Raw genomic sequence first — 25,377 nt, 5'->3', positions numbered from 1 at the left:
GGGGTCATGGCCCGCGAGGCATAGGCGACCAGGGCCCATGACACAGTGTCATCCTGCTGTAGGAGTACCGCCCCAATGCCGGACTGGCTGGCATCAGTCGAAATTTTAGTGTCACGAGATGTGTCGAAAAACGCCAATACCGGGGCTGTGGTGAGCTTAATTTTGAGCTCCTCCCATTCCTTCTTGTGTGTGGGCAGCCACTGGAACTCCGTGGACTTCTTGACGAGGTGGCGCAGAGCCGTCGTGTGGGAGGCAAGGTTGGGAATGAACTTCCCCAGGAAGTTGACCATGCCTAGGAAGTGTAGCACTGCTTTCTTGTCTGCCGGCTGTGGCATGGCTGTAATGGCGCTCACCTTGTCTGCATCCGGACGGACCCCTGACCGGGAAATGTGGTCCCCCAGGAACTTCAGCTCGGTTTGGCCGAAAGAACACTTGGCTTGGTTGAGGCACAGGCCGTTTTCCCGTATGCGCGCAAAGACGCGCTGGAGATGATTGGTGTGCTCCTGTGGTGTGGTGGATCAGATGATGACATCGTCCACGTAGACGCGCACCCCTTTGATGCCCTCTATCATCTGCTCCACGATCCTGTGAAAGACCTCGGATGCCGAGATGATGCCAAACGGCATTCTGTTACAGCAGAACCTGCCGAAAGGGATGTTGAAGGTGCACAGCTTTCGGCTGGTCTGATCCCGTTTGATCTGCCAAAAACCCTTTGAGTCATCCAGTTTTGTGAAGATTTTAGCCCGGGCCATTTCGCTCGTGATCTCTTCCCGTTTGGGTATGGGGTAGTGTTCCCTCATTATGTTGTTGTTGAGGTTTTTTGGATCAATGCAGATCCGGAGCTCGCCGGAGGGCTTCTTAACACACACCATGGAGCTGACCCATGGCGTGGGCTCCGTGACCCGGGATAGGACCCCTTGGTCCTGGAGATCCTGCAGCTGCTGCTTGAGGCGGTCTTTGAGTGGCGCTGGGACCCTGCGAGGTGCGTGAATGACCGGGGTGGCGTCCGGTTTGAGCCGAATTCTGTAGGTGTACGGCAGTGTTCCCATGCCCTCGAGTGCCCCCTGGTTGTGGGCGAGGAGCGATTAGAGCTGTGTCCTGAATTCTGCATCCGGGAAGTCAGATGTGCCTTCTGGAGACAGAGCGTAGACTCGTTGCACGAGGTGGAGAGCCTTGCATGCCTGTGCGCCTAGCAGGGAGTCCTTTGATGATCTGACTATTTCGAATGAGAGTGTGGCCCTTGTGTGTGTTGTGTGTCACCTGGAGCTGGCAGGATCCCATAGCCGGGATAACGTTCCCATTGTAGTCGACCATCTTGCAAAAGGATGACCAAATTGGTGGTCTGACCTTCATGGCGTAGAAGGCTGACTATGCTATGAGGTTGGCGGAGGCGCCAGTGTCCAGACAGAATGTTATCGGTGATCGGTTGACCGTTAGGGTGGCACACCATTCATCACCCAGATTGACAGTGTTCACTTGCAACGGCTGGTGGGTCCTGGCTGGAGACATCCGCTTCTCATCAATGACCACAACACGGAAGGCGTCCCGGTCGTCTGTATCACTGGTCTGGATATCGTCTGGGCACGACTATTAGTAAGGAGGCTGAATGATCCGCACGTCCCTGCGAGGTTGTCGTAATTGGGGAACATTGGCAGGTTGAGCTGCTCGACAGCAGGCAGCGTAGTGGCCCATCTTGCCACAGCGGAGGCACTGTCGGTTTCTTGCGGGACATTGCCGCTTTAAATGTGCGGCTCCGCAGTTGCCGCACGTCGTGACGTCATGGCTTTCGTTGCGCCACCGCGCATGCGCAGTTCGGTCTTGCGTCGAGCGTGCCTGCGCATCATGTCCCTCTGTGTCGATGTCGTTTTTGGCACGTGCAATCGCGGGAGGCCTCGGGCCGGGAGGAACTCGATCGCCTGGACCCATTCGGCCTTGTAGGACGCCTGCCTTGCCAATCCGGCCGCGTAGGACCCCTGCCGCGCCGATTCGGCCGCCTGAAATTGGGAGTAGCGGCTAGTCACTTTTTCATGCAGGACACAGGCTTCGATTGCGGAGGCTAGGGTGAGGCCTTTTATTTTTAAGAGCTGCTGGCGTAGGGTGCCCGAGGTGACCCCAAAAACGATCTGATCCCGAATCATGGAATTGGAGGTGGTGTCGTAACCGCAGGACTGCGCGAGGATACGGAGATGCGTAAGGAAGGATTGAAAGGGCTCATCCTTCCCCTGCAGGCGCTGCTGGAAGAGATAACTCTCGAAACTCTCGTTGACCTCGACGTTGAAGTGTTGGTCGAGTTTGAGAAGGACCGTCTTGTACTTGGTCTTGTCCTCACCTTCCGCGAACACCAGGGACTTGTAGACATGGATGGCGTGTTGACCTACCGTGGAGAGGAGGATGGCGATCTTTCTGGTGTCCGAAGTGCTCTCCTTTTCGTTGGCTTCCAGGAAGAGCTGGAAGCGCTGTTTGCACAGCTTCCAATTAACGCCGAGGTTTCCAGCGACTTGTAGCGGCTGCGGTGTGCTGACGGTGTCCATGGCACAGGATGGCAGATTCCGGAGGATCCGTAGGTAGGTCCCACAGTTACTCCTGGTACTATGATGTGTTGGGTACTCTGCAACACAGACGAACCAACACGGTTGCGAATGGTACAACTCAGTTTTATTGCTAACATTTATTTACAGTGGTAAACTGGTTACTGATGTTCGATCATAACCCTAGAATCTGTGGACCTATTCCTAATACTATCTTGTAGTGGCACTCAGCACATGGTGGATGTCTGAGTGGCTTGCTATGAGCTCTGTGCCCTGAGCTGTCTACTGCTGGAATCCTCAGGAAGTGTCGTGTTCCCTGTTTTGTACTGTGTATGCTCTTGCCTGTGACTGGCTGTGGTGTTGTGTGTGTGTTGATTGGTCCGTTGATCTGTCCATCAGTATGTATGTGCTATGATGTTTACCTGACTATCATGATAATAATCTAAACTACCCCCCCCCCCCCTCTCTGCTGACAGTTAATTTTCTCTAAAGAAGTCGATGAACGGCTGCCACCTCCGGACGAACCCTGACATCGACCCTGTCAGGGCGAACTTGATTTTCTCCAGAACGAAAAAGCTAGCCATGTCCATGAGCCGGGTCTCTGACTTCGGGGGCTTTGAGTCCCTCCAAGCTAATAGCATCCGTATCCGGGCTACCAGGGAGGCAAAGGCCTGAACGTCTGCCTCGTTCTCCTCCTGGATCCTTCCGACAATCCGGAAATCGCCACCTCTGGACTCGGTGCCACCCTTGTTTTTAACACCTTGGACATGACATCCGCAAACCTCTGCCAGAATCCCCTAAGCTTCGGGCATGCCCAGAACATATGAACATGGTTTGCTGGTCCTCCCGCACACCTTGCACACCTGTCTTCTATCCCAAAGAATCTGCTCATCCGGGCCACTGTCACGCGTGCCCACTGAGTGACCTTAAATTGTATCAGGCTGAGCCTGGAGCATTATGTGGACGCGTTGACTCTACTCAATGCATCCGCCCAGAGACCATCCTCAGTCTGCGTTTCCTCTGACCCCATGAGTTCTGTATAGATGTCCGAAACCTTCCCCTCTCCCACCCATACTCTGGAAACCACCCTGTCCTGTATCCCCCTTGGTGGTAGGAGCGGGAAGGTTGAGACCTGCCTGCGTAGGAAGTCCCGCGCCTGCAGGTACCTAAACTCATTCCCTCCTGTCAATTCAAATGTCTCCTCCAATTCCCTCAGGCTGGAAAAGCTCCCCAGCTCCCATCTATGAACAGATCCCCCATCCTTTCGATCCCTGTTCTTTGCCATCTCCGAAACCCTCCATCCAGCCTCCCCGGGGCAAACCGATGATTATTGCAGATTGGAGGCCAAACTGATGCTCCCACTGCTCCCACATGTTTCCTCCTTTGCCCCCAGACTCTCATGGCCGCCACCACCATGGGGCTGGTGGAGTACCATGCCAGCAGGAATGGCAGAGGTGCCGTTACCAATGCCCCAAAACTCGTGGCCTTACATGATGCCATCTCTACTCGCTCCCCCCCCCTCCCACCACCAGCATCACCACCACCCACTTCCAAATCATGGCTATGTTTGCCGTGTTTCTCAATTCTACCCATACAAAGTCCGCATGGCCGGAGATAATATCCTCATTATTGTGTACATTTCACCTTTCACCAGCAATGCAATTCCACCATCTTTTCCTTTTTGTCTGTCTTTCCTGAAGGTGGCCCGGTGGCACAGTGGTTAGCACTTCTGCCCACAGCACGAGGGACATAGGTTCAATTATGGCCTTGTGTGAGAGTCTGGTGTGGAGTTTGCACTTTCTCCTAGCGTCTGCGCACATTTCCTCTGGGTGGTCAAGTTTCCTTGCACAGTCCAAAGATATGCACGTTAGGTGGATTGGCCATGCTAAATTATCCTTTAGTGTCCAAATGGGTAGATTGGGTTACTGGGTTTATGGGGATAGGGTGGAGGTGTGGGCTTAAGTAGGGTGCACTTTCTAAGGGCCGGTGCAGACTTGATGGGCTGAATGGCCTCCTTCTGCATTGTAAATTCTGTGATTCTATCTTCATTGGGTATAAAAGTGAAATTTTACTCTGCTTTTTTAGTTGGTACCTTAAATGCAGTGAATATTGAGGTACATCCACTGATGTGACTTATTTAAACGGACACCACTGGGACCATAATTTATTTAAACAAAAGTGAAAGTAACCATTTACTTCCCATCTCCAGGACTATCATTACCAGTTGCGTGGTCAACATGTTGCAGTGAGTTATGAGAGTCAGCAATGTGTTTGACATTATTGTGACTATTACACATTGATGTTCTTGATGTCTGACAAATTGTTTTCAGCAACATTACAGCAGGAAAAGAGTGGGCTTAGGAAAATATGAAACATCAAATTAATAATTTTAGCAATGTTAACTTCTCTTCAGGCTATGGAAACATGTATTTTGAGTGAAAAATAAAGAAGTTGTAAAATATATATATGGTTTCCGATATTTTACTAAATTTCTTCCCTGGAAACCAGCCTTTGAGTTGCATGGGTGGCCAAATACAGGTGGTGTAGAGGACTTCAATAGAATGAAGGAATCAAGGCTGTTGCCAGGATAATGGACATTCATCTGCATGGACTTTGGTCACATAATAGCTGACATTGAGAGAGTCCTTGAAAATGATCACATTCACACGAGGTGCATGCAAGGAAATATGAGTGCAGTTATTGGCAAGCCGAACCATGTGGAAACTTTCAATCTGTGCAAACCTTCTGGCTTTTCCTGGCTGCATGTTTCTGACAAGAGGAAATAAGATTGAACTGTTTCTCTGCATATAGGAATGTTCAGTGCACTGAAACTGTGGAACGTACCTTATATCACCAGCAGCAGCTTAGGAGAAGCCAAATGCATTGATGTTGAGAGCCACAGTCACCTTGACAGCCAGAGACAATTCTGTGCTTTTCCTATTTTGAGTTTGCAGTTGTGACCGACTGCAGTTGATAGAGTTCAGTTGCTACTTTGTTTGTGAAGTGAAGAGGCAACCACATTGGGTCTCTCCCTCTCTCTCTTGGGTGCACTGTGACCAATGCAATAGCAGACTAGTTCAGATGGCTAGTGGAGTTACGTATAGTTACCGTAGTTAGATCTTGTTAACCTTATCACTGGTATCAAAGTTTTTTTTAAAATATATATTTATTAAAGTTTTTTAACACAATTTTTCTCCCTTACGAACAATAACCCCCCCCCGTAACAAAAAAAAACGAGAAATTGCGCAGAGCAAGCTATATACATGGCAAAATGATATATTTACACAGCTTTGTACACTGGCCCTCACCCGTACGTGCCAGTCTCCCCAACCCTTCATGTTATCTCTTGCTCATCCTCCCTCCCAGGCAGTCCCCCCTCTCCCCCCCCCCCCCCTCCCAGGACGTCCCCCCTCCCCCCAAGGTTGCTGCTGCTGACCGACCTTCCTCTAACGCTCCACGAGATAGTCTAGGAACGGTTGCCAACGCCTGTAAAACCCCTGCGCAGACCCTCTCAAGGCAAACTTAATCCTCTCCAACTTTATGAACCCAGCCATATCATTTATCCAGGCCTCCAGGCTGGGGGGCTTCGCGTCCTTCCACATTAGCAAGATCCTTCGCCGGGCTACTCGGGACGCAAAGGCCAGAATGCCGGCCTCTTTCGCCTCCTGCACTCCCGGTTCGTCCACTACTCCAAATATTGCTAGCCCCCAGTTTGGCTTGACCCGGACTTTCACCACCTGAGATATTGCTCCCGCCACTCCTCTCCAGAACCCCTCCAGTGCCAGGCATGACCAAAACATATGGACATGGTTCGCCGGGCTCCCTGAGCACCTTCCGCATCTGTCCTCTATCCCAAAGAACCTACTCAACCTCGCCCCCGTCAAGTGCGCTCTGTGGACCACCTTAAATTGTATCAGGCTGAGCCTGGCACACGAGGAGGAGGAATTAACCCTACCTAGGGCATCAGCCCACAGACCTTCCTCGATCTCCTCCCCCAGCTCCTCCTCCTATTTACCCTTCAACTCCTCTACCAGCGCTTCCCCCTCAGCTAGTGTGTACAGAGGCACTCGACAATCACTGTGCGACTACTGGTGACTCCGGTGACACCGCGTTAATTCAATCCTCATCCGCTTGAGCCTCTCCACAATCAAATGCATTCCTGAACGTTTTGACTCCGGATGTGGGGCATTAAGAAACCTCAGAAGATGCAAGTGAACCTGCAATGACTCCGGATGGGGAGTGTCAAGAAACAAAAGCTGATTCAGGTGAACAAGAAAGGGCTCTAGGCGGGGAGCATCGACAAGCCAAAACTGACTCAGGCGAAACAGACCAGACTCCAGACGGGGAGCATCGACAAGCCAAAGCTGATTCAAGTAAGCCGGACATGACTCCAGACGGGGAGCGCCGAGGAATCAGAGACAGCATGCTAAATGAAACAGCAGGTGCCACAAAGGACGCTGACACGAGTAACTGTGTGAAGGACTCGTATAATCCACTCTGTGTGGTCATTGAGCGCAACAAACTCAATAACAAAATCTACACAAACAACAACAAAGACAATGACACGAAGCATACCAGAGCCAACAACGTCGACAACAAGCACGACAAAAACAACAACAATGGAACTACGACTGGTAGGTCATGGTACAACTCTGCAAATGAGGGACACTGTTACTGCTCAGCTCAGTACAATGACATACCATGGCAGGATGATGCATCTTACCAATTCACGTTTGCTGCACTATCAACAGGCAACCTGGCTTTCAGGACAGATGCCATTAAGAATTGCTACCATAAGCATCGAAAAAATAAAAGAAACAGACTCCAAATCAGTCAATGAAGTGATTTGAACACTTGAGCACCTCCTGATGACCAAACCCCAGGACACTGATGGCATTCACAAGGGAATGACAACATCACCATTGACACTTCTATACCAGACCATATAAATTCATGAACTATTGGACTCATAACTTTTATTTTGCATTGTCTTATCCTCAAAGTCATCACAACTATTATTTGGTCTTGTATACTATTGTATAGTCATCACAGTCATCATAACTTGTACATAGCATCACTTATCCACCTGTTTTTGTTCAATTTTCTTTAACACTGTACAGAAAATTTGTAACACGAAAAAAAGGGGGCATGTGGTGATATGCATCACTGTAAATACACAGGGGGTTAATGTGGACACTTTAGGACACTAAATACACAAGGGGTTAATGTACATACACTACACCTAGCTAGACTAGATAAACACTAGAGGGAGCATCAGATACATCATGACATACAGACATTCAACCAATAGGCCAGTAAGATAGGACACGACTAATGGGCAGTCAAGACACACACAGAGGTGACACTACCACAAGGGGGCTACCCATATATAAGGACACAGCACACATGATCTTCCTCTTTTCAGTGGAGACACTTAGTGAGTACAGACAGGGTTGATTGAAACACATCACACCCACCACGTGGATTGTAGCAGACTAGTTAGTTAGTCTGAGTAGTTATAGCAAGATTAACAGGAGAGTCAAATCCAAGTAAGAAAATTGTTAATAGTTTAATAAATGTGTTGAAGCTATCTCTAAGTCTGAACCTTCCTTTGTCAGAGTGTACATCAAGGAATCAGCTTATGCTATGTCACGAGCATAACAAAACACCTTTCATGCTGCTTTGTGGGTCTGAGATGTAGAGGAGCAGGCCATCTGCATGGAGCAAGACTCTGTGCTCTCTGCCTTCACTTCACACTACCTTCCAGCTTCTCGCCGCTCTCAGAACAATGGCCTTGAACGCTCATCGTGCCTGGGTGCTGTTGCTGGTAGTCACGGATCTTTCTGTGTTGAACTATATAGATTCTACAGGCACTACTGGTACCATGTTGTGTTATGTACTCTGGGATAACACATGCTGCAACTCGATGCAGCTTTGACCAAATGATACTCCAGACTCTGAAGTAAGTTCAATGTGATTTATTGAACCATTAGCAGAGTTCTCTATGAGTTCGACTCTCCTGCTAATCTTGCTATACTAATTCAGTCTAACTAACCAGTCTGCTCTAAGCCACATGGTGGGTGTGATGCTTCTGATCTGCCCCTGTCCTACTCTCTAAGTGTCGCCTATGGAAAGAGACAGAGCATGTGTGCCCTGTCCTTATATATGGGTTGTGTAATGCCCCCTTGTGGTAGTGTCATCTCTGGGTGTCCTGACTGCCCATTGATCGTGTCCTATTCTATGTGTTCATTACCTGTATGTCTGCATGTCATGGCGTCTCTGGTGCTCCCTCGAGTGTTTACTTAGTCATAGTGTATTTACTTTAACCCCTTGTGTATTTACAGTGATGCATATCACCACAGCATCCAACCTACTAATGATATTAAAATCCATGTAAATGATAGTTTTGCATGTATCTTCCGGTGCAGGTTGTAAACCTAGATATCGCTGCCAGCGAGGGACTGGAGCATCGGCGTTGGAATTGAGTCCTGGTGCAAACCAGATTTTTTTCCAATTCCCATGATTCTCATTCCGTTTGCAATTCTTGCTTCCGGCATCGCGAATCGGAGAATCCAGCTCAAGATCAGGAAATTAACTATGGACGGAATGCTCCATTTTTGGTACGCCACGCCGTCGGGATTCTCCGTTTTGCCTGCTGGCGAACGGGGTTTCCCATTGTGGGGCAGTCCCACACCGTCGGGAAACCCCCAGGCTGCCGGCGCAACGGGGAATCCCGACGGCGTAGAATTCAGCCCCATATATGCGAAAATGAATCTGTGACATTCTTGGCTTGGATTTAGCAACTGATCCTTGGGAAGACAAAAGGGGTGGATACTCCGGTCTGCCCGCTGCTTTTTCCTGGGGGATCGCATCCTCGCCAGCAATGGAATTCTCCGTTCCCACCACCTGCCAATCAGATTTCCATTGTGGTCACCCTACGCCATCGGGACACCCACGGATGTGGGCCAGGATTCTCTGAACGGGACGGAGAATGGGGCATCAGACCCGCGATTGGGTCCTACGCCTTTGCCGCCAATCGCGCGCGGTCGACACGGTGCTGGTTGGGGGCCATTGAAAGAGGCCCCCGCGGCGGTTCTCCGCCGGCAACTGGCCGAGTTCCCGCCGGCGTGGTTCACTGATGGTTTGTTGGTGGGCACTCGGAGTGGCGGCTGCGGACACAGTCCGTGGCCGCCCTGGTGGGGGGCGGGGGGAATCCATCACTGGTGAGGGCCTCCAGGCCGGCCAGGGTTCCGATCGGGGGCCACTGATCAGCGGGCGCCGTGCGCATGTGCTGACCCGCGGCCGGATATGCAGGGCCCCAAATCGGCAGCCGGAGCTGCGTGGAACACTCTAGGGCTCTGTTGGCCCCCTTCAAAATGGTGAATCACTCTGGGCTTTCTCCAGGAGAGTCCAGAGTGATTTGCGCCCGTTTTCTCACGGGCGTGGGGACGTCGCCCCGTTATGATTGAATTCCGCCTGCGGATTCTCGACGGCAGAGAATCAAGCCCAAGATTTCTTTCACCATGCTTCGCAATTCTTTAATCCAAAAAAACAATAATTAAATATTATGTTCACACATTTGTTTTTGGCTACGATGCCTAATTCTTTATTTCCTTCAAACGATTAATTGTTTAATCATCCCCACCAACAAAGTTACAAAGGAGTTTAATTACCTTTTTTATTCATTACTACGCATACTTTATTTTGTTTTTTTATAAATTTAGACTACCCAATTATCTTTTCCAATTAAGGGACAAGTTAGCATGGTCAATCCACATAACCAGCACATCAATGGGTTGTGGGGATGAGACACACACAGACATGGGGAGAATGTGCAAACTCCACGCAGACAGTGACCTGGAGCTGTGATCGAACCTGGATTCTCAGCGCTGTGAGGCAGCAGTGCTAACTACTGCACCACCATGCCACCCTAATTACTACTATTACTACTACCTGATACTCCTGTGTATACCAGCTGCAAAATGTTGGTTATTCAGTTGAATCGGCTTGCTGACCCAGAGTTCCTGACTTGGTTCCTTTGGGTTAAATCCACAGCTCATTAAACTTAATGCATATAAATATATCCATTCATAAAGGAAAGCAGAAAAAAGATGGTTTAATCTTCAGGATGAATTAACTTTTATTGACCTATTCTACTTTACTTTCATTAACCATTGTTTCATCACGTATTTTAATTACATGGTCCTTTTACTGCAGTAAAATGTTCTCTTCCACTGAAACAAGCATTTGATGAAAATAGTTTTGGAACCAAAATCTGAAGCTGTGAAGAAAGTCAAAGAGCATTGTTTCCTCATTAGCATGACAGTATGTGCTGACTATCGCCTTTGCATGTTTGGCCGCCTTTTTCTGGTGGGGGGTTATTGCACTGTCGTGTCCTTGTCCTTTGCCTCTTTGTGCATCCAGACCAAGATGACCAACAGCTCCATTTCCCATCAACAGCTTGATCTAAATCAAGAAGAAACATGCTGTGGCATTAGCTTGATCACCTTTCTTTCATCACTTTTTGATATCAAAAAATAAAACATGTAGACATTCGTAAAGCGGAGTGGTCAACAATCTGTTTTTTTTCCCCCAAATTTTGATTTTAATTTGAAGTTATTTTACTCTCCCATTTTGCTCTCTCTATACCATAATAGCAAGTTGTTGCGAACCAGACATGTTGAGAACATGACAGAAGTAGAGGGATCACCATGCATCCTATTTCCTTTACTTATGGGAAGCTGGAGGTTCTAATTTTCCCATTGCAATGTGATTGCAGTTCAAAATGCTACTGCTCCAACACCAAACTACACTGATTACTGGTCAAGCTTTGCAAAATGTTATTTTCTGGGGCTAAAAATATTATTATTATTTCTCTCCTTAACACAATTAGTAATGCTTACCCTCTCTGCTTGTTATCTCACAGGCAGTTCCACGAAAACCAGCAGGGCATATGCAGACACATCGGGTTCCTGCAATTATAAAATAATTTCATTATTGATGTTCAACCTCAACTTTTTATTCTGAAGTCTTCGATTGCAATTAACTGGTAACAACCTGTTTGTTTACCTGATTGCATGGAGTGAGGCAGTATGATGTGGATCTTATTGTGTTTATTATATAATCAAGGCAAATAATTTACCATTCCTTTGAGAAAATGGAAGGAATCATTGAATATAATCCTCAAAACTCCAATAGAAATGCAGGAGAATCCTATTATCCCATGTAAAAGTCTACACATTTTGACTTATTCAGCCACCGTAAAGCAATGGCTTGGGACTTCCAGTGGCAGAATGTAGAGGGGAAGTCACACATTGCGTGGCTCCTGTTTGAGGTATATTTTTAGGAGGTTTAAAATCCGGCCCTGGAGGTAATTTTTGGAGGATTGAGGGAAGGGAGATAAAAAGTCGGTAAAAAATTCCAAAAGGACTGCAAAAACCAGTTGTGAAGAAAGAAGGGAGTGAGGGTTCACCGTCGAGTGAGAGGGCCAGCAAAGGTACTGGCAAGATAAAGGAGGCTGTACTGCAAGGTGGGACCGCACTGCTTACGGTAGAGACGTTGACTGAGGTCATAGCTGTGGAACTGGAGAAGCAATTTGTGAGGCACATAGAGGCGTTGAGGAATGAGATGGCGGTTGCACTGAAATCATTGGTGGAGGAGACAAACCCAGTGAGGGTAGCTGTGGCAAAAACATCGGCCGAGGTGAGAGAGCAGGTCGAGACGATGAAGGAAGTGGAGGAGGCCATGTCGCAGCACAGCAACCAGCTCACCTCGATGAGGGATGAGTTGCAGACGGTGCTGGAGGCTAACATAGGGCTTCGTGCAAAGCTCAAAGATTTGGAGAACCGCTCGAGGCGGCACAATTTGGGGATTGTGGGTTTGCCTGAAGAGGTAGAGGGCCCGAGGCCAACGGGGTACTTCGCCAAGATGTTGGCGGAGTTGATGGGGGAGGGTAAGGAGCCCTCCTGGTATGAGCTAGAGTGAGCTCATCGGTCATTAAGACCGAAGTCAAAATTAAATGAGCCACCAAGAGCAGTAATCATCTGCTTCCATAGATACCATACGAAGGAGAGGGTGTTAAGCTGGGCGAAGCAGAAGCAGGAGGTGCAGTGGACTGGTGCTGGAGTTCGGATATACCAGGACTTGACGGTGGAGTTGGCAAAAAGGCAAGCAGCGTTCGGCCAAATAAAGACAGCCCTGTACAACAGTGGGGCGCGATTTGGTGTGGTGTATCCGGCGAAGCTGAGGGTGATGTACAACACCAAAGATTTTTATTTAGAGACGTTGGAGGCGGCTGAGGCGTTCGTGAAAGCAGAAGGCTTGGGACAGAAGTGAGGAGTGGAACTGGAGAGAGGTCGTGGACTGTGATTGGGAGCTGGAGAATGTATAAATGTTATAACTTTCTGTTCATTGACCTGTATTGTAATGTACTTGACTTCACATTGTCATAGAGGTTACGTTTTTGTTTGGTTAGAGTGGCATTCTTTGTTACGACTGTTATATGTTATTTTATTGAGTCGTATGGGTTGGATTGTTTTTTTCTGGGACAGGATGGGAGGGGAGGGGAGGGAATGCCTTGTGGAGGGAGTGCACTAGCTAACTAAAGACGGCTAGTGAACGGAGGTGAGGTGGGGGAGGGGCTGCGGACATTGGTGCCTGGCGAGCATGTTTCAATGGGTCTAAGAGGTGTGACAATGGGGGGGAAGGGATTGATACTGGGTGAAGTTTTTTCAAGAGGAAGTACCCCCCGTACTGGGAGGGGGTTTGATGTTAACAATGGATAGGGGCCAGTCAGGCTCTTGGGGCAGGGTCTGGTGGTCTGATGATGGTGGATTTGAAGGGATGAAGAGGGTGAGAGAGCCCCGGTTAGGGTAGTCACGTGGAATGTGAGGGGGTTGGGAGGTCCAGTCAAGAGGTCAAGGGTGCTTGCGCATCTTAAAAGCTTGATGGCCGATGTAGCAATGCTGCAGGAGACTCACTTTAGGGTGAAGGACCAGGTAAGACTTAAAAAGGGCTGGGTTAGCCAGGTGTTTCATTCTGGATTTGACAGAAGGGCTCGAGTGGTAGCGGTAATGGTCAGCAAAAGAGTACGGTTCCAGATGGAGAATGTGGCTGCAGACCAGGGGGATAGGAAAGTGATTGTGACAGGGGCGCTGGAGGGGAGGTTAGTCGTGCTGGTAAGTCTGTACGATCCCAATTGGGATGATGTAGGATTCGTGAAGAAGGTGTGTGGGGCCATCCCCGATTGGATACACACAAACTGATAGTGGGGGGGGACTGGAACTTGGTGCAGGAGCCAAGGTTGGACTGCTCGCTGGTCGCGTCGGGGGGGGGGGGGGGGGGGGGGGGGGCATTGACTGGGCTAATGGTGGAAATGGGAGGGGTGGACCCTTGGAGGTTGTTATATTACCTTACGTAATATATATATTACTCTCTTAAACCAGCCGAGTTGTTGAAATGAGTAATAGTCTTCTTTTAAATATAAACTAATTTATTGAGTAATATAAATAAATATTGTGAGTTATTTTACTTAATACTCAACTAGTAAGTAAAGAAACAATTGTAGAGATAAATAATTAAATTATATAATACAATGCTTTGATAACAAATAACTTCTTCTCTCTCTAGCTTTACTATGTCTGTTCTCTCTGCACTCCTGATACACACAGCTATCAGAAAGAGCGGGAAAACCATTAATATAGGTTCTGATAGTGAGACCTCTGGTGTTCAATTGCCTGTACTAGCATTATATATATTGATCATGTGCATTGATATACAGAGATCACTACAGAAGTTTCTACACCCGAGGGAACGGGAGTACTCGTTTTTCTCTGCGGTCCATAAGATATACTCGTGGATCGACTATTTTGTGGTGGGGAACGCCCTGCTAGTTGGGGGTTAAGGGGTCGGAGTACTCAGCAATTGCAATATCAGATCATGCTCTGCATTGGGTGGATATGGTATTGGAGAAGGGGGCAGTACAGAGGCCGGGGTGGAAATTAGATGTGGGACTGTAGGGGGACCGAGGGTTCTGTAATAAAATTGAGAAACCAATTGAGCAATATGTGGGTTTTAACTGCACGGAGGAGGTGTCAAAAGCGGTTGTCTGAGAGGCTCTAAAGGCAGTGGTGAGGGGTGAGGTGATCTTGTTTAAGGCTAGGGTGGACAAAGACGAGAGGTTGGAGCATCAAGTGCATTAAATGCGATATTGGAGGTGAATAGGAGTTATGCAGAAGATGGGGACCCAGCGAAGTTGGAAAAGGGGAAGGAGCTACAGGCGAGCATTGACCGGCTATCTACCAGACTGCCATTCCATAGGGCAGGGTCTCACTTTAGATTCCTGGGGGTGCAGGTTGCTCGGGATTGTGGGGGGGACTCCGTAGATACAATATTTCTAGTTTGGTGCGGAGGGTGAAAGCTGATCTGGCAAGGTGGGATGGTTTCACTCTGTCACTGGCTGGTCGAGTACAGACAATTAAAATGAATGTGTTGCAGCGATTTTTGTTAATTTTTCTATACCTGACGATTTTCCTGCCAAAGGCATTTATTTTAGAGAGATTGAAGGAATGGTTATCTCGTTCATGTGGGGAGGGAAGGTGGCAAGAGTTGGAAAGGTGCTGCGACAGAGGGAAGGCAGTCAGGGGGGTTGGGACTTCCAAACCTTGGGCGGATTCTCCGACCCCCCACCGGGTCGGAGAATTGCCGGGGGCCGGCGTGAATCCAGCCCCCGCCGTGTCCCGAATTCACGCCACTGGGGATTCGGCCGGAATCGCACCGCGCCGGTCGGCGGAAATCGCGCCGGTCGGCGGGCCCACCCCTGCCGATTCTCCGGTCCGCGATGGGCCGAAGTCCCGCCGCTGTCAACCCACGCCAGCCGGCGTGGATTGAACCACCTTTCGAACGGCGGGACAAGGCAGCGCGGGCGGGCTCTGGGGTCCTGGGGGGGGGGGGGGGGCGCGGGGCGATCTGGCACTGGGGAGTGCCCCCACGGTGGCCTGGCTCGCGATCGGGGCCCACCGATCCGCGGGTGGGCCTGTACCATGGGGGCACTCTTTTCCTTCCGCCTTCGCCATGGTCTTCACTATGGTGGAGGCGGAAGAGACCCCCTCCACTGCGCATGCACGGGGATGCCGTGAGCAGCCGCTGACGCTCCCGCGCACGCATCGCCCGGCGAAGTCATTTCCGTGCCAGCTGGCGGGGCGGAAATCAGTCCGGCTCGGGCCTAGCCCCTCAAGATGCGGAGAATTCTGCACCTTTGGGGCGGCGCGATGCCGGACTGATTCGCGCCGTTTTTGGCGCTGGTCGGCGGACATCGCGCCGATTGCGGAGAATCCGGCCCCTTATGTATTATTACTGGGCGGCGAACATGGAGATGGTGCGGAGCTGGGTCAGAGGGGTTGATTCCCAGTGGGTCAGAAAGGAGGAGAGTTTGTGTAGGGAGTCAGGATTGAAGGCACTAGCAACAGCGCTGCTCCCAATGGCCCCGGGGAAATACTCAGGGAGTCTGGTAGTAATAGCATCGTTGAGAATTTGGAGGCAGTTTCGCCAGCAGTTCAGGTTTGGAACAGGGTGAAGGAAAATGCCAATTCGGGGGAATGATAGATTTGAGTAAAGGAAGTGGGATGGGAATTTTCAGAGATGGGAGGAAAAGGAAGTCAGGGCACTAAAGGATTTGTTTCTAGGGGGTCGGTTAGCAGGATTGAAGGAGCTGGGAGCGAAGTATGAGCTGGAGCAGGGGGAAATGTTTAGATACATGCAGGTTCGAGACTTTGCCAGAAAGGAGATACAGAGCTTCCCGGAGGAGCCGGCCTCCACATTGTTGGAGGAGGTGCTGAACTGATGCAGCTGAACGTGGTATATAGAGCACACCTCACAAAGGCGAGGATGAGCCGGCTCTTTTGAGGGGGTAGAAGATGTGGGTGAATGTTGCGGGGACGGAAGGGGGGGGGTGGCCGGCGGGGTGGTGGTGGCCGCAACCACATTCATATGTTTTAGTCCTGTCCAAAGCTGGAGGATTATTGGAGGGAGATTTTCAGGGTAATCTCTAAGGTGGTGCACGTGAATCTAGACCCGGGCCCTCTGGAGGCCATATTCGGGGTGTCGGACGCCGGGGTTGGAAACGGGCGCGGAGGCAGATGTCGTAGCCTTCACCTCATTAATCGCCTGAAGGCGGATCCTATTGGGGTGGAGGTCAACCTCTCCATCCTGTGCCCTGGCGTGGCGGGGGGACCTGCAGGAATTCTTAAATCTTGATAAAGTGAAGTTTGAACTGAGGGGAAGGATGGAGGGGTTCTACAAATCATGGGCATTATTCATTATGCACTTTCAAGAATTGGATGACATCGAACATTGGGGGGTTGGTTGGGGAGGGGACTGTGTATATTGATGGTGACTATGGGTGATTCCTGATTCCTTTTTTATTTGATGTTTGTGTTGATGTGGGTTGTTGTTTGTGGGTTGGTGGGAGGATGGGATTGTTGTTGTTGATAAGGGGATTGGCATTGTAGTCGGTACCATTGACTGTTGGTTGGTGTGAATTTTGAAGAAAATGTGAAAAAGGAGAGATGTTATAACCTGCCTACTTACGATTGGCTGGGGACTAATGACTATCCCACAATCCTATGGGAGTATGAACTTCCCCAATGAGGGGGGCGGAGAAACTCCTAGTATAAATAAGCTGGCCAGTTCAGGAACCAGCAGGAAGGAGAAGGTAGCAAGGGAAGTTACTGCTACTGTTATGTGTATATTGTTATAGTGAATAAACGTTATTACTTTGTATCCTTAAAACTCGTGCTGGATTCTTCGTGGCCCTTACAAAACTGGCGACGAGGATGGGATGTTATAACCTGCCTACTTACGATTGGCTGGGGACTAATGACTATCCCACAATCCTATGTGAGTATGAACTTCCCCAATGAGGGGGGTGGAGAAACTCCTAGTATAAATAAGCTGGCCAGTTCAGGAACCAGCAGGAAGGAGAAGGTAGCAAGGGGAGTTACTGCTACTGTTATGTATATATTGTTATAGTGAATAAACGTTATTACTTTGTATCCTTAAAACTCGTGCTGGATTCTTCGTGGCCCTTACAAAAAGAATTTAAAAATATTTTTAAAAAGTAAAGCAATGGCTTGTATTAGAATTTCTACTTTCAAGGAATGATGGTGAAATTCCTTTTTAAAATCAAAAATTGTGAGTATTTAATCCATAATTAATGATGACTAACAATCAAGGGAAGGGCAGTGATTTATGAGAATGTGACAATGGAATAAAAGTACTTCATTCTGTTTAAGGCATTTCAACCTCCCGGTGACAAGCTGAAAACATGCACTACATATTACTGTGATTGTAAGCAAGGATTTTGTCATTATTTCGGAATGTTTGGAAGGAAAGAATAAAAATAGTTGTTTCACAAGAATAATGCCCTCCATTATCCACCAGTCACTAATTGCTATGTACCTCTAAGAACAGCAACACCATTGTTTCGACATGGGGCACATCGACAGGAACTGGCTTCAATCAGGTACTCCTCCAGGGCTTGTCTCATATTGGCTTTGATCCTATAGGCATTCTGAAATGTATTTGAAGTGACTAGTTCATAAAGCGGTACTGGCTGCAAAGAAGAAACAAAATGCGTAGAATTAGTAAGAACTGTTACATACAGTTATATAAAAAAGATCTTGTACATGACAGAGCTAGGGCGGCAAGGTAGCACAATGGTTAGCACTGTTGTTTCACAGCGCCAGGGTCCCAGGTTCGATTCCTGGGTCACTGTCTGTGCGGAGTCTGCACGTTGTTGCGGTGTCTGTGTGGGTTTCCTCCGGGTGCTCCAATTTCCTCCCACAAGTCCCGAAAGACGTGCTTGTTAGGTGAATTGGACATTCTGATTTCTTCCTCTTCGTACCAGAACAGGCGCCGAAAGTGGCGACTCGGGGCTTTTCACAGTAACTTCATTGCAATGTTAATGTAAGCCTACTTGTGACACTAATAAAGATTATTATTATTATTAGGGTAAGTCACAGAGTGGTGGGAACCTGACTTACAACGATTATTTCAATTTCATAAAATCCTGGCCCTAGTCAGTGAATGGGATGTGTCTTACAAGTTGCAGTGCGGTGATTAATCCACTCACACAGGTGCTTCAATTTTCCTGGTGGTTAATGAGTGCCACAGGCAGTTATAACAAAATAGACTTGGCCAGTGCCTGATGCAGCTCATTTGGAACATCAAAGGAGTTTGCAAAACATAAATAAGTAATAAATGAATCGGAAAATATTAAGTTGATCTTTCCGATTTTGATGTTCCTTTACCTAATTTTGCTTTACAACATCTCTCCTTCCGAACTTTCTGCTCATCACTCCGTCAGGCCTAACCCCGACTTTGTCATCAAACCTACCAACAAAGGAGGTGCTGTTGTTGTCTGGCGTACTGACCTCTATCTCGCAGAGGCTGAGCGCCAACTCTCAGATACTAACTCCTACCTCCCCGTGGACCATAACCAGACCGCTGAACATCAAGCCATTCCCTCCAACACCGTTAGCAACCTCATTTCCTCTGGATGCCTTCCCCCTACGGCTTCCAACCTCATAGTCTCCCAACCCCGGACAGCCCGCTTTTACCTACTTCACAATATCCACAAAAAGGACTGTCCCTGCAGGCCCATTGTGTCAGCATGCTCCTGCCCCCCCTGAACATATTTCCTCTTATCTTGACTCCCTCCCTGATGTGTTGGGTGTTCTGGATCACATACTATTTAAACATACTTGAACTGTGGGTAATAACAATACCAGCTTTAACTATAGACCTTTGCCTTGTCCTAACCAGTTGATGCATTCAGCACATGGTGAATGTCTGTGTTGCAGGCTGCGAGCTCTGTGCTCCTTGCTGGCTGCTACTCCCAAGAGCGGGAACTCTGATGTCCCCTGTCTTTATAGTGTGTGTGCTCTCACTGGTGATTGGCTGCTGTGTTGTGTATGTTGATTGGTCCCACTGTGTGTCCATCAGTGTGTGTCTGCACCATGATATACTGGTGTATATTATGACACATTGATGACTATTTTGGTGCTGCTTCATGCTCTCTTCCGGACCTGGAAAAATTCATCAACTTTGTTTCCAGTTTCCACCCTTCCATCACTTTCACCTACTCCATCTCAGACACTTCCCTTCCCTTCCTTGATCTTTCTGTCTCCATTTCCGGCAACATACTATCTACTAATATCCATTACAAGCCCACTAACTCCCACTGCTATCTGGACTATAGCTCTTCGCACCCTACACCCTGTAAGGACTCCATCCCTTTCTCTCAGCTCCTTCACCTCCGTCGCATTTGTTCCAACGATGCCACTTCCCAAAATGGTGCTTTGAAAATGTGTTCCTTCTTCCTCAACCGTGATTTCCCACCTACAGTTGTTGACAGGGCCCTCAACAGTGTGCGGCCCATCTCCCGCGCCACTACCCTCGCCCCTTCCCCTCCCTCCCAGAACAAGGATAGTGTCCCGCTCGTTCTCACAGTTCACCCCATCAGCCTCCGTATGCAAAGCATAATCCTCTGCCATTTTCACCATCTCCAGCGTGATGCCACCACCAAACACATCTTCCCTTCACTCTGTCAGCATTCCGCAGAGACCGTTCCCTTCGAGATAATCTAGTCCATTCCTCCACCATACCCAACACCTCTCCCATCACCCATGGCACTTTCCCATGCCATCGCAGAAGGTGTAACACCTGCCCCTTTACCTCTTCCATGTTTAACATCCCAGGCCCAAAACATTCATTCCAGGTTCAGCAGCGTTTCACTTGCACCTCCTTCAATTTGGTTTATTGCATTCGCTGCTTCCAATGTGGTCTCCTCTATATCGGAGAGACCAAACGCAGACTGGGTGATCGCTTTGCTGAGCACCTTCGGTCTGTGCGCATTCAGGACCCTGACCTTCCTGTTGCTTGCCATTTTAACACAAGACCCTGCTCCCATGCCCACATGTCTGTCCTTGGCCTGCTGCAATATTCCAGTGAAGCTCAACGCAAACTGGAGGAACAACATCTCATCTTCCGGTTAGGCACACTACAGCCCTCCAGTCTCAACATTGAATTCAACAACTTCAGATGATTAGCTCTACCCGACCTCGACCCATTTGTTTTCGTCCCATTTCATTTTAACTGTCTTTTACCATTTCTTTCTCTCTTGCCTTTCCTAATATATGTTTAACCCCCACCCCTACATCGATCCACCTTTCCTTACCCTTTCTCCCCATTGCTTCCCCTTTCACCTCCCCCCACATCTACAGCTGTCACAGTTTACCCTCTGATGTTAGTTTCTCTGCTGTTTGGCCTTTAAAACCTTTTTTTCTCTCTGGGGACTGCCATTAGCACTCTTTTCCCTTGGTTTCCGTGGCTTTTAGCACCCCGTTTCCCTGGGTTTCTGTGGCTATGACTCATCTTTCATTCTCACTCCACAGTATAAATATTTCCCACTTTCTCTGTGTGATGAACGGTTACTGCCTTATCATCGTGTAAGGTGATGTCCCCTTTAAGACCGGGCTTGGAACCCTGGGGACTCCGCCTCTTGCTCCGCCCATCTGTGAGCCATATATAAAGGGCTGCCTCATGGGCTGTGCAGCAGCCAGCACATGTCTCAGCTCTACCATAGTTCTTAGTCTAATAAAGCCTTCTTTACCGTTTACACTCCAAGCGTCGTTATTGAGGGTACGTCACTCTGTATTATAGCTTTGACAAAGGGTCATCTGGACTCAAAACATTGGCTCTTTTCTCTCCCTACAGATGCTGCCAGACCTGTTGAGATTTTCCAGCATTTTCTCTTTGGTTTCAGATTCCAATATCCACAGTAATTTGCTTTTATTTTGCAATACAATGTGTTTTGTGCAAAGGTTATTGAGGCAATAGGTGAAGGCCAAGGGGAAATAGCAAAGGAGAGATTATTTGGATTGCTCTTTCAAAGCGCATCTTAACAATGATTGGCTGCATATGACCAGTGAATGACTACATATGATGACAAACAATATTGGTAGATCTTCCAAAGGCAGCTTGAGGCTCAGGAGTTATGGCACCTTCCTAAAAGTTACGTTGGGCAAAAAAACGTGGTTGATGGCAACGTAAATGTAGAGACATAAAAAGATAATCTGGGCGGGGGGGGGTGGGGTGGGGGGGGCAACCGCCTGCAGGGGCAGGTGGAGATGTCGACAGTGTGTGGCACTCAGGCCAACACCGCAAGGGGGACGTCCGCAGCAGAGGCTTTGGCTGCGAAGGTATCAGCCATGGGTCAAGATGTCCAAGACCTGGGGCACTCTGTGCGGGTGGTGGCCATGGCACAGGACAGGGCAGCCTGTCACAGGCAGCCATGTACCAGGGCCACCTGGACATTGCTGCAGCGCTCCAGAGTTTGGTCCTGTCATAACGTGCCATGGTTTGGCATCAACAGCATTGGCCTGCCAACGGTTGACCTGAGCCAGTCACAGAAGAATCTGGCATGATCACTGAGTGACGTGGCACAGTCCCAGAGGGATGTGGTCCAGTCCCAGAGGGACATGGCACAGTTCCTGTGCTCCATGGCCATTAGCATCGAGACACTGGTCGAGGCGAGAGTAGGTCTCCAGGATTGGCAGTGCCAGGTGGCGGGGGAGCACTTGGAGCTTGCTGCAGCCGCACTCCCAACCCCAAGGGAATATAGGTCCCAGGGCCTGTGTGGTGACTCCCGCAGAGGAGATGCAGGAACACTGCAGCAGCTCTGAAACACCCCTCCTTTCCCTGGTGCCTCCAATGGGCAGCAGGCAGAACAGGGTGGCACCACACCACCTGGGAAACCCAAAAGACTGCTGGGCCCGTCCAGCCCTGGTCGCTCCAGAGGACGGCCACCAAAGTGGTCCCAGGTCACATGGCAGGATTCACAGCAGGCCATCGCCACTCGCGATGAACTGCCTGGGGAACCACCTAGACAGAGCGTCAGGGCCCGTAAGGCCAGAAAGCTGGACACCATATAAGTTGGCAGGAGTGCAGCGGATAGGATAGTGTTAGGGGCTAGGGTACACGTATATATCACAATAAAAACCTCTGTGCACTAATGTTCCTAGTCGTTGAACTTGGAGGGTATTAGATTTTGCCATTGCGGCGGCTCAGGTGCATATATTGTGCGGTCTCCTATGGCTGCCTGGGCCCCATGCGAAATTGCCCCTTAGCATCAAAAGATATGTAGATTATGTTAAGGGGTTATTAGGATAGGGTGGGGGATCACTCTTTCAGAGGGTGGGTGCAGACTCAATGGGCTGAATGGCCACCTTTGCACTGTAGGAATTCTATGATATCTATGATGACCATCACCTTGATGGCCACCGGGACTGGGTGTCCTCCCCCAAGGCTCCATGGCGCGAAATGCACAATGATCTGGCAGAGATGTCACACGGTCCTCCTGCTCAGCCGGAGTCCTCAGCGACATGCTCAGTCTGGCAGGTCCTCGAATCTCAGCATTGGTAATTCCTCCTGGCGGAGACGGAGCATCACTGAAGGCCGAGAGATCACTGGTTCGGGCCCGATAATGATATGTCAATGGCGTTTCCTGTACAATTTGCATGGCCATGCTGACATGCAGCGTAGAATGCATTCACACTGCTGTCAAGGGGCCAGAGCACATTCCGCTTGGCGCCCGGCACCGGCCACGATTTTCGGCTGACACACAATTCTCTGCCCAATTGTTTATCCTGATTCCAATGCCGGCCGACGGAGAATCCCACCCCACATGTCTGCAGAGAGATGAAAAGAAGTGAAATAAAAGATATGAAAGGAATAATAGAACTAGACCATCAACATAAACGCTGCTTCTAATACAGCAAGTCAGCGGCTGAGTATTCTGTCGTGAATGGCTCACCTCCTCACTCTGCAAAGTCTCTCAATTACCTGTGAAGCACAGGTCAAGGTTGTCATGGATAAGACCATAAGAAATAGAATCATAGAATTTACAGTGCAGAAGGAGGCCATTCGGCCCATCGAGTCTGCACCGGCTCTTGGAAAGAGTACCCTACCCAAGGTCCACATCTCCACCCTATCCCCGTAACCCCACCCAACACGAAGGGCAATTTTGGACACTGAGGGCAATTTAGCATGGCCAATCCACCTAACCTGCACATCTTTGGACTGTGTGAGGAAACCAGTGCACCCGGAGGAAACCCATGCAGACACGGGGAGAATGTGCAGACTCCGCACAGACAGTGTCCCAAGCCAGGAATTGAACCTGGGACCCTGGAGCTGTGAAGCAATTGTGCTAACCACTATGCTACCGTGCTGTCGCCTTTGCTCTGATCTTTTTTTAAAAATTCATTTTTATCTAATTAAGGGGCAATTTAGCGTGGCCAATCCACCTACCCAGCACATTTTTGGGTTGTGGGGGTGAGACCCACACAGGCATGGGGAGAATGTGCAAACTCCACACGGACAGTGACCCAGGGCCGGGATCGAACCTGGGTCCTCGGCGCTGTGAGGCAGCAGGGCTAATCACTGCTGGGAGGTGGGTGTGCGGATTAAGTAGGAAGAGGAGGAGTCCCATCAGGCTCCTGGATCCTGCTCCATTCTTCAATAGGATCATGGCTGATCTGACATTCCTCATGTTCACTTTCCTGCCATTTCTCCATAACCCTTGATTCCCTTATTGATCACGGATCTATCTCAGCCTTAAATATACACCGTCTGCACCCACAGTCTCTGTGGCAAAGACTTCCAAAAACTCATTCCCCTCTGAGGTAAGAAATTACTCCTCATCCGGCTTAAATGAGAACCCCTCTATTCTGAGTCCACTAATGGCCCTTGACTCTCCCATGAGGGGAAACGCCCATTCAGCATTTACCCTGTCAAGCCCTTTAAGAATCCTATATGTTTCAATGAGATCACCTTACATTCTTCTAAATTCCAACGAGTAGAATCCCAACCTGTTTAACCTTTGCTCATTAGACAATCCCGCCATACCAGGGATCATCCCAATGAACCTCCTCTGAACCATCTGCAGTGAAATAATATATTTCATTAACTAAGGGGACCAAAACCGCTCCCAGTGCTCCAGATATGGCCTCACCAATACCTTGTACAGTTGCACCAAGCCTTCCCTACTCTTCTACTCCAACCTTCTTGAAGTAAGGGCCAACATTCCATTAGCCTTCCAGATTACCTGCTGTACTTATGTGCTAGCTTTCTGTGTTTCGTTCAATTCCCTGTGTCACAGCTTTCTGCAGTTTTTCTCCATTTAAATAGCATGCTGTTCTTTTGGTCTCATTTCCAAAACGAACAACTTCACAATTTTCCACATGAGACTCCATTTGCCAATGTTTCGCCGACTCATATAATCATAGAATCCCTACACTGCAGAAGGAGGCCATTTGGCCCATCGAGTCTGCACCGACCCCTCGAATGAGCATTTACAAGTGTCCACTCCTACCTATCCCCATAATCTAACCGAACCTGCACATCCCTGGACTCTGAGGGGCAATTTAGTATGGACAATCCACCGAAGCTGCACACCTTTGGACAGTGGGAGGACAACAGAGCACCCGGAGGAACCCACGCAGACATGGGGAGAAAGTGCTTGTTACCCAATTAAACCAGGGTCCCTGGAGCTGTGAGGCAGCAGTGCTAACCACTGTGCCACTATGCCTCCCGCATCTCTTTATTCCTCTCGCAACTTGTCTTTCCACCTATTTTTGTGTCATCTGCAAATTTGGCAATAGTACATTTGCTTTTTTTCCTCCAAGACATTAATATATATTGTAAACAGCTGTGGCCCAGCACTGATCCCTGTGGAACCCCACTGGAATGCCAACCTGAAAAAGAACCCCTTATTCTCACTCGTTATTTCCTG

At 49.0% G+C, this 25,377-nt stretch overlaps 1 protein-coding gene across 1 annotated transcript in view; it reads right to left on the bottom strand.

Annotated features, from left to right (window-relative positions):
- Positions 1-10,643: 10,643 nt before the first annotated feature.
- Positions 10,644-25,377, bottom strand: part of dab1a (DAB adaptor protein 1a) — a 747,664-nt gene continuing 732,930 nt past the window's right edge. The window contains exons 24-26 of the mRNA XM_072512896.1: positions 17,985-18,138; positions 11,432-11,500; positions 10,644-10,994 (exon numbers count right to left, since the gene is read on the bottom strand). Of these exons, the coding sequence (XP_072368997.1) occupies positions 10,843-10,994; positions 11,432-11,500; positions 17,985-18,138 (375 nt within the window). The 3' untranslated portion in view covers positions 10,644-10,842. The remainder of the gene's footprint in view (positions 10,995-11,431; positions 11,501-17,984; positions 18,139-25,377) is intronic.

The sequence above is a fragment of the Scyliorhinus torazame genome, chromosome 7, assembly GCF_047496885.1.
Source record: "Scyliorhinus torazame isolate Kashiwa2021f chromosome 7, sScyTor2.1, whole genome shotgun sequence".
Lineage (NCBI taxonomy): Eukaryota > Metazoa > Chordata > Chondrichthyes > Carcharhiniformes > Scyliorhinidae > Scyliorhinus > Scyliorhinus torazame.
The sequence above is the reverse complement of the archived record's forward strand: the minus strand, read 5'-3'. Positions and strand labels throughout refer to the sequence as shown.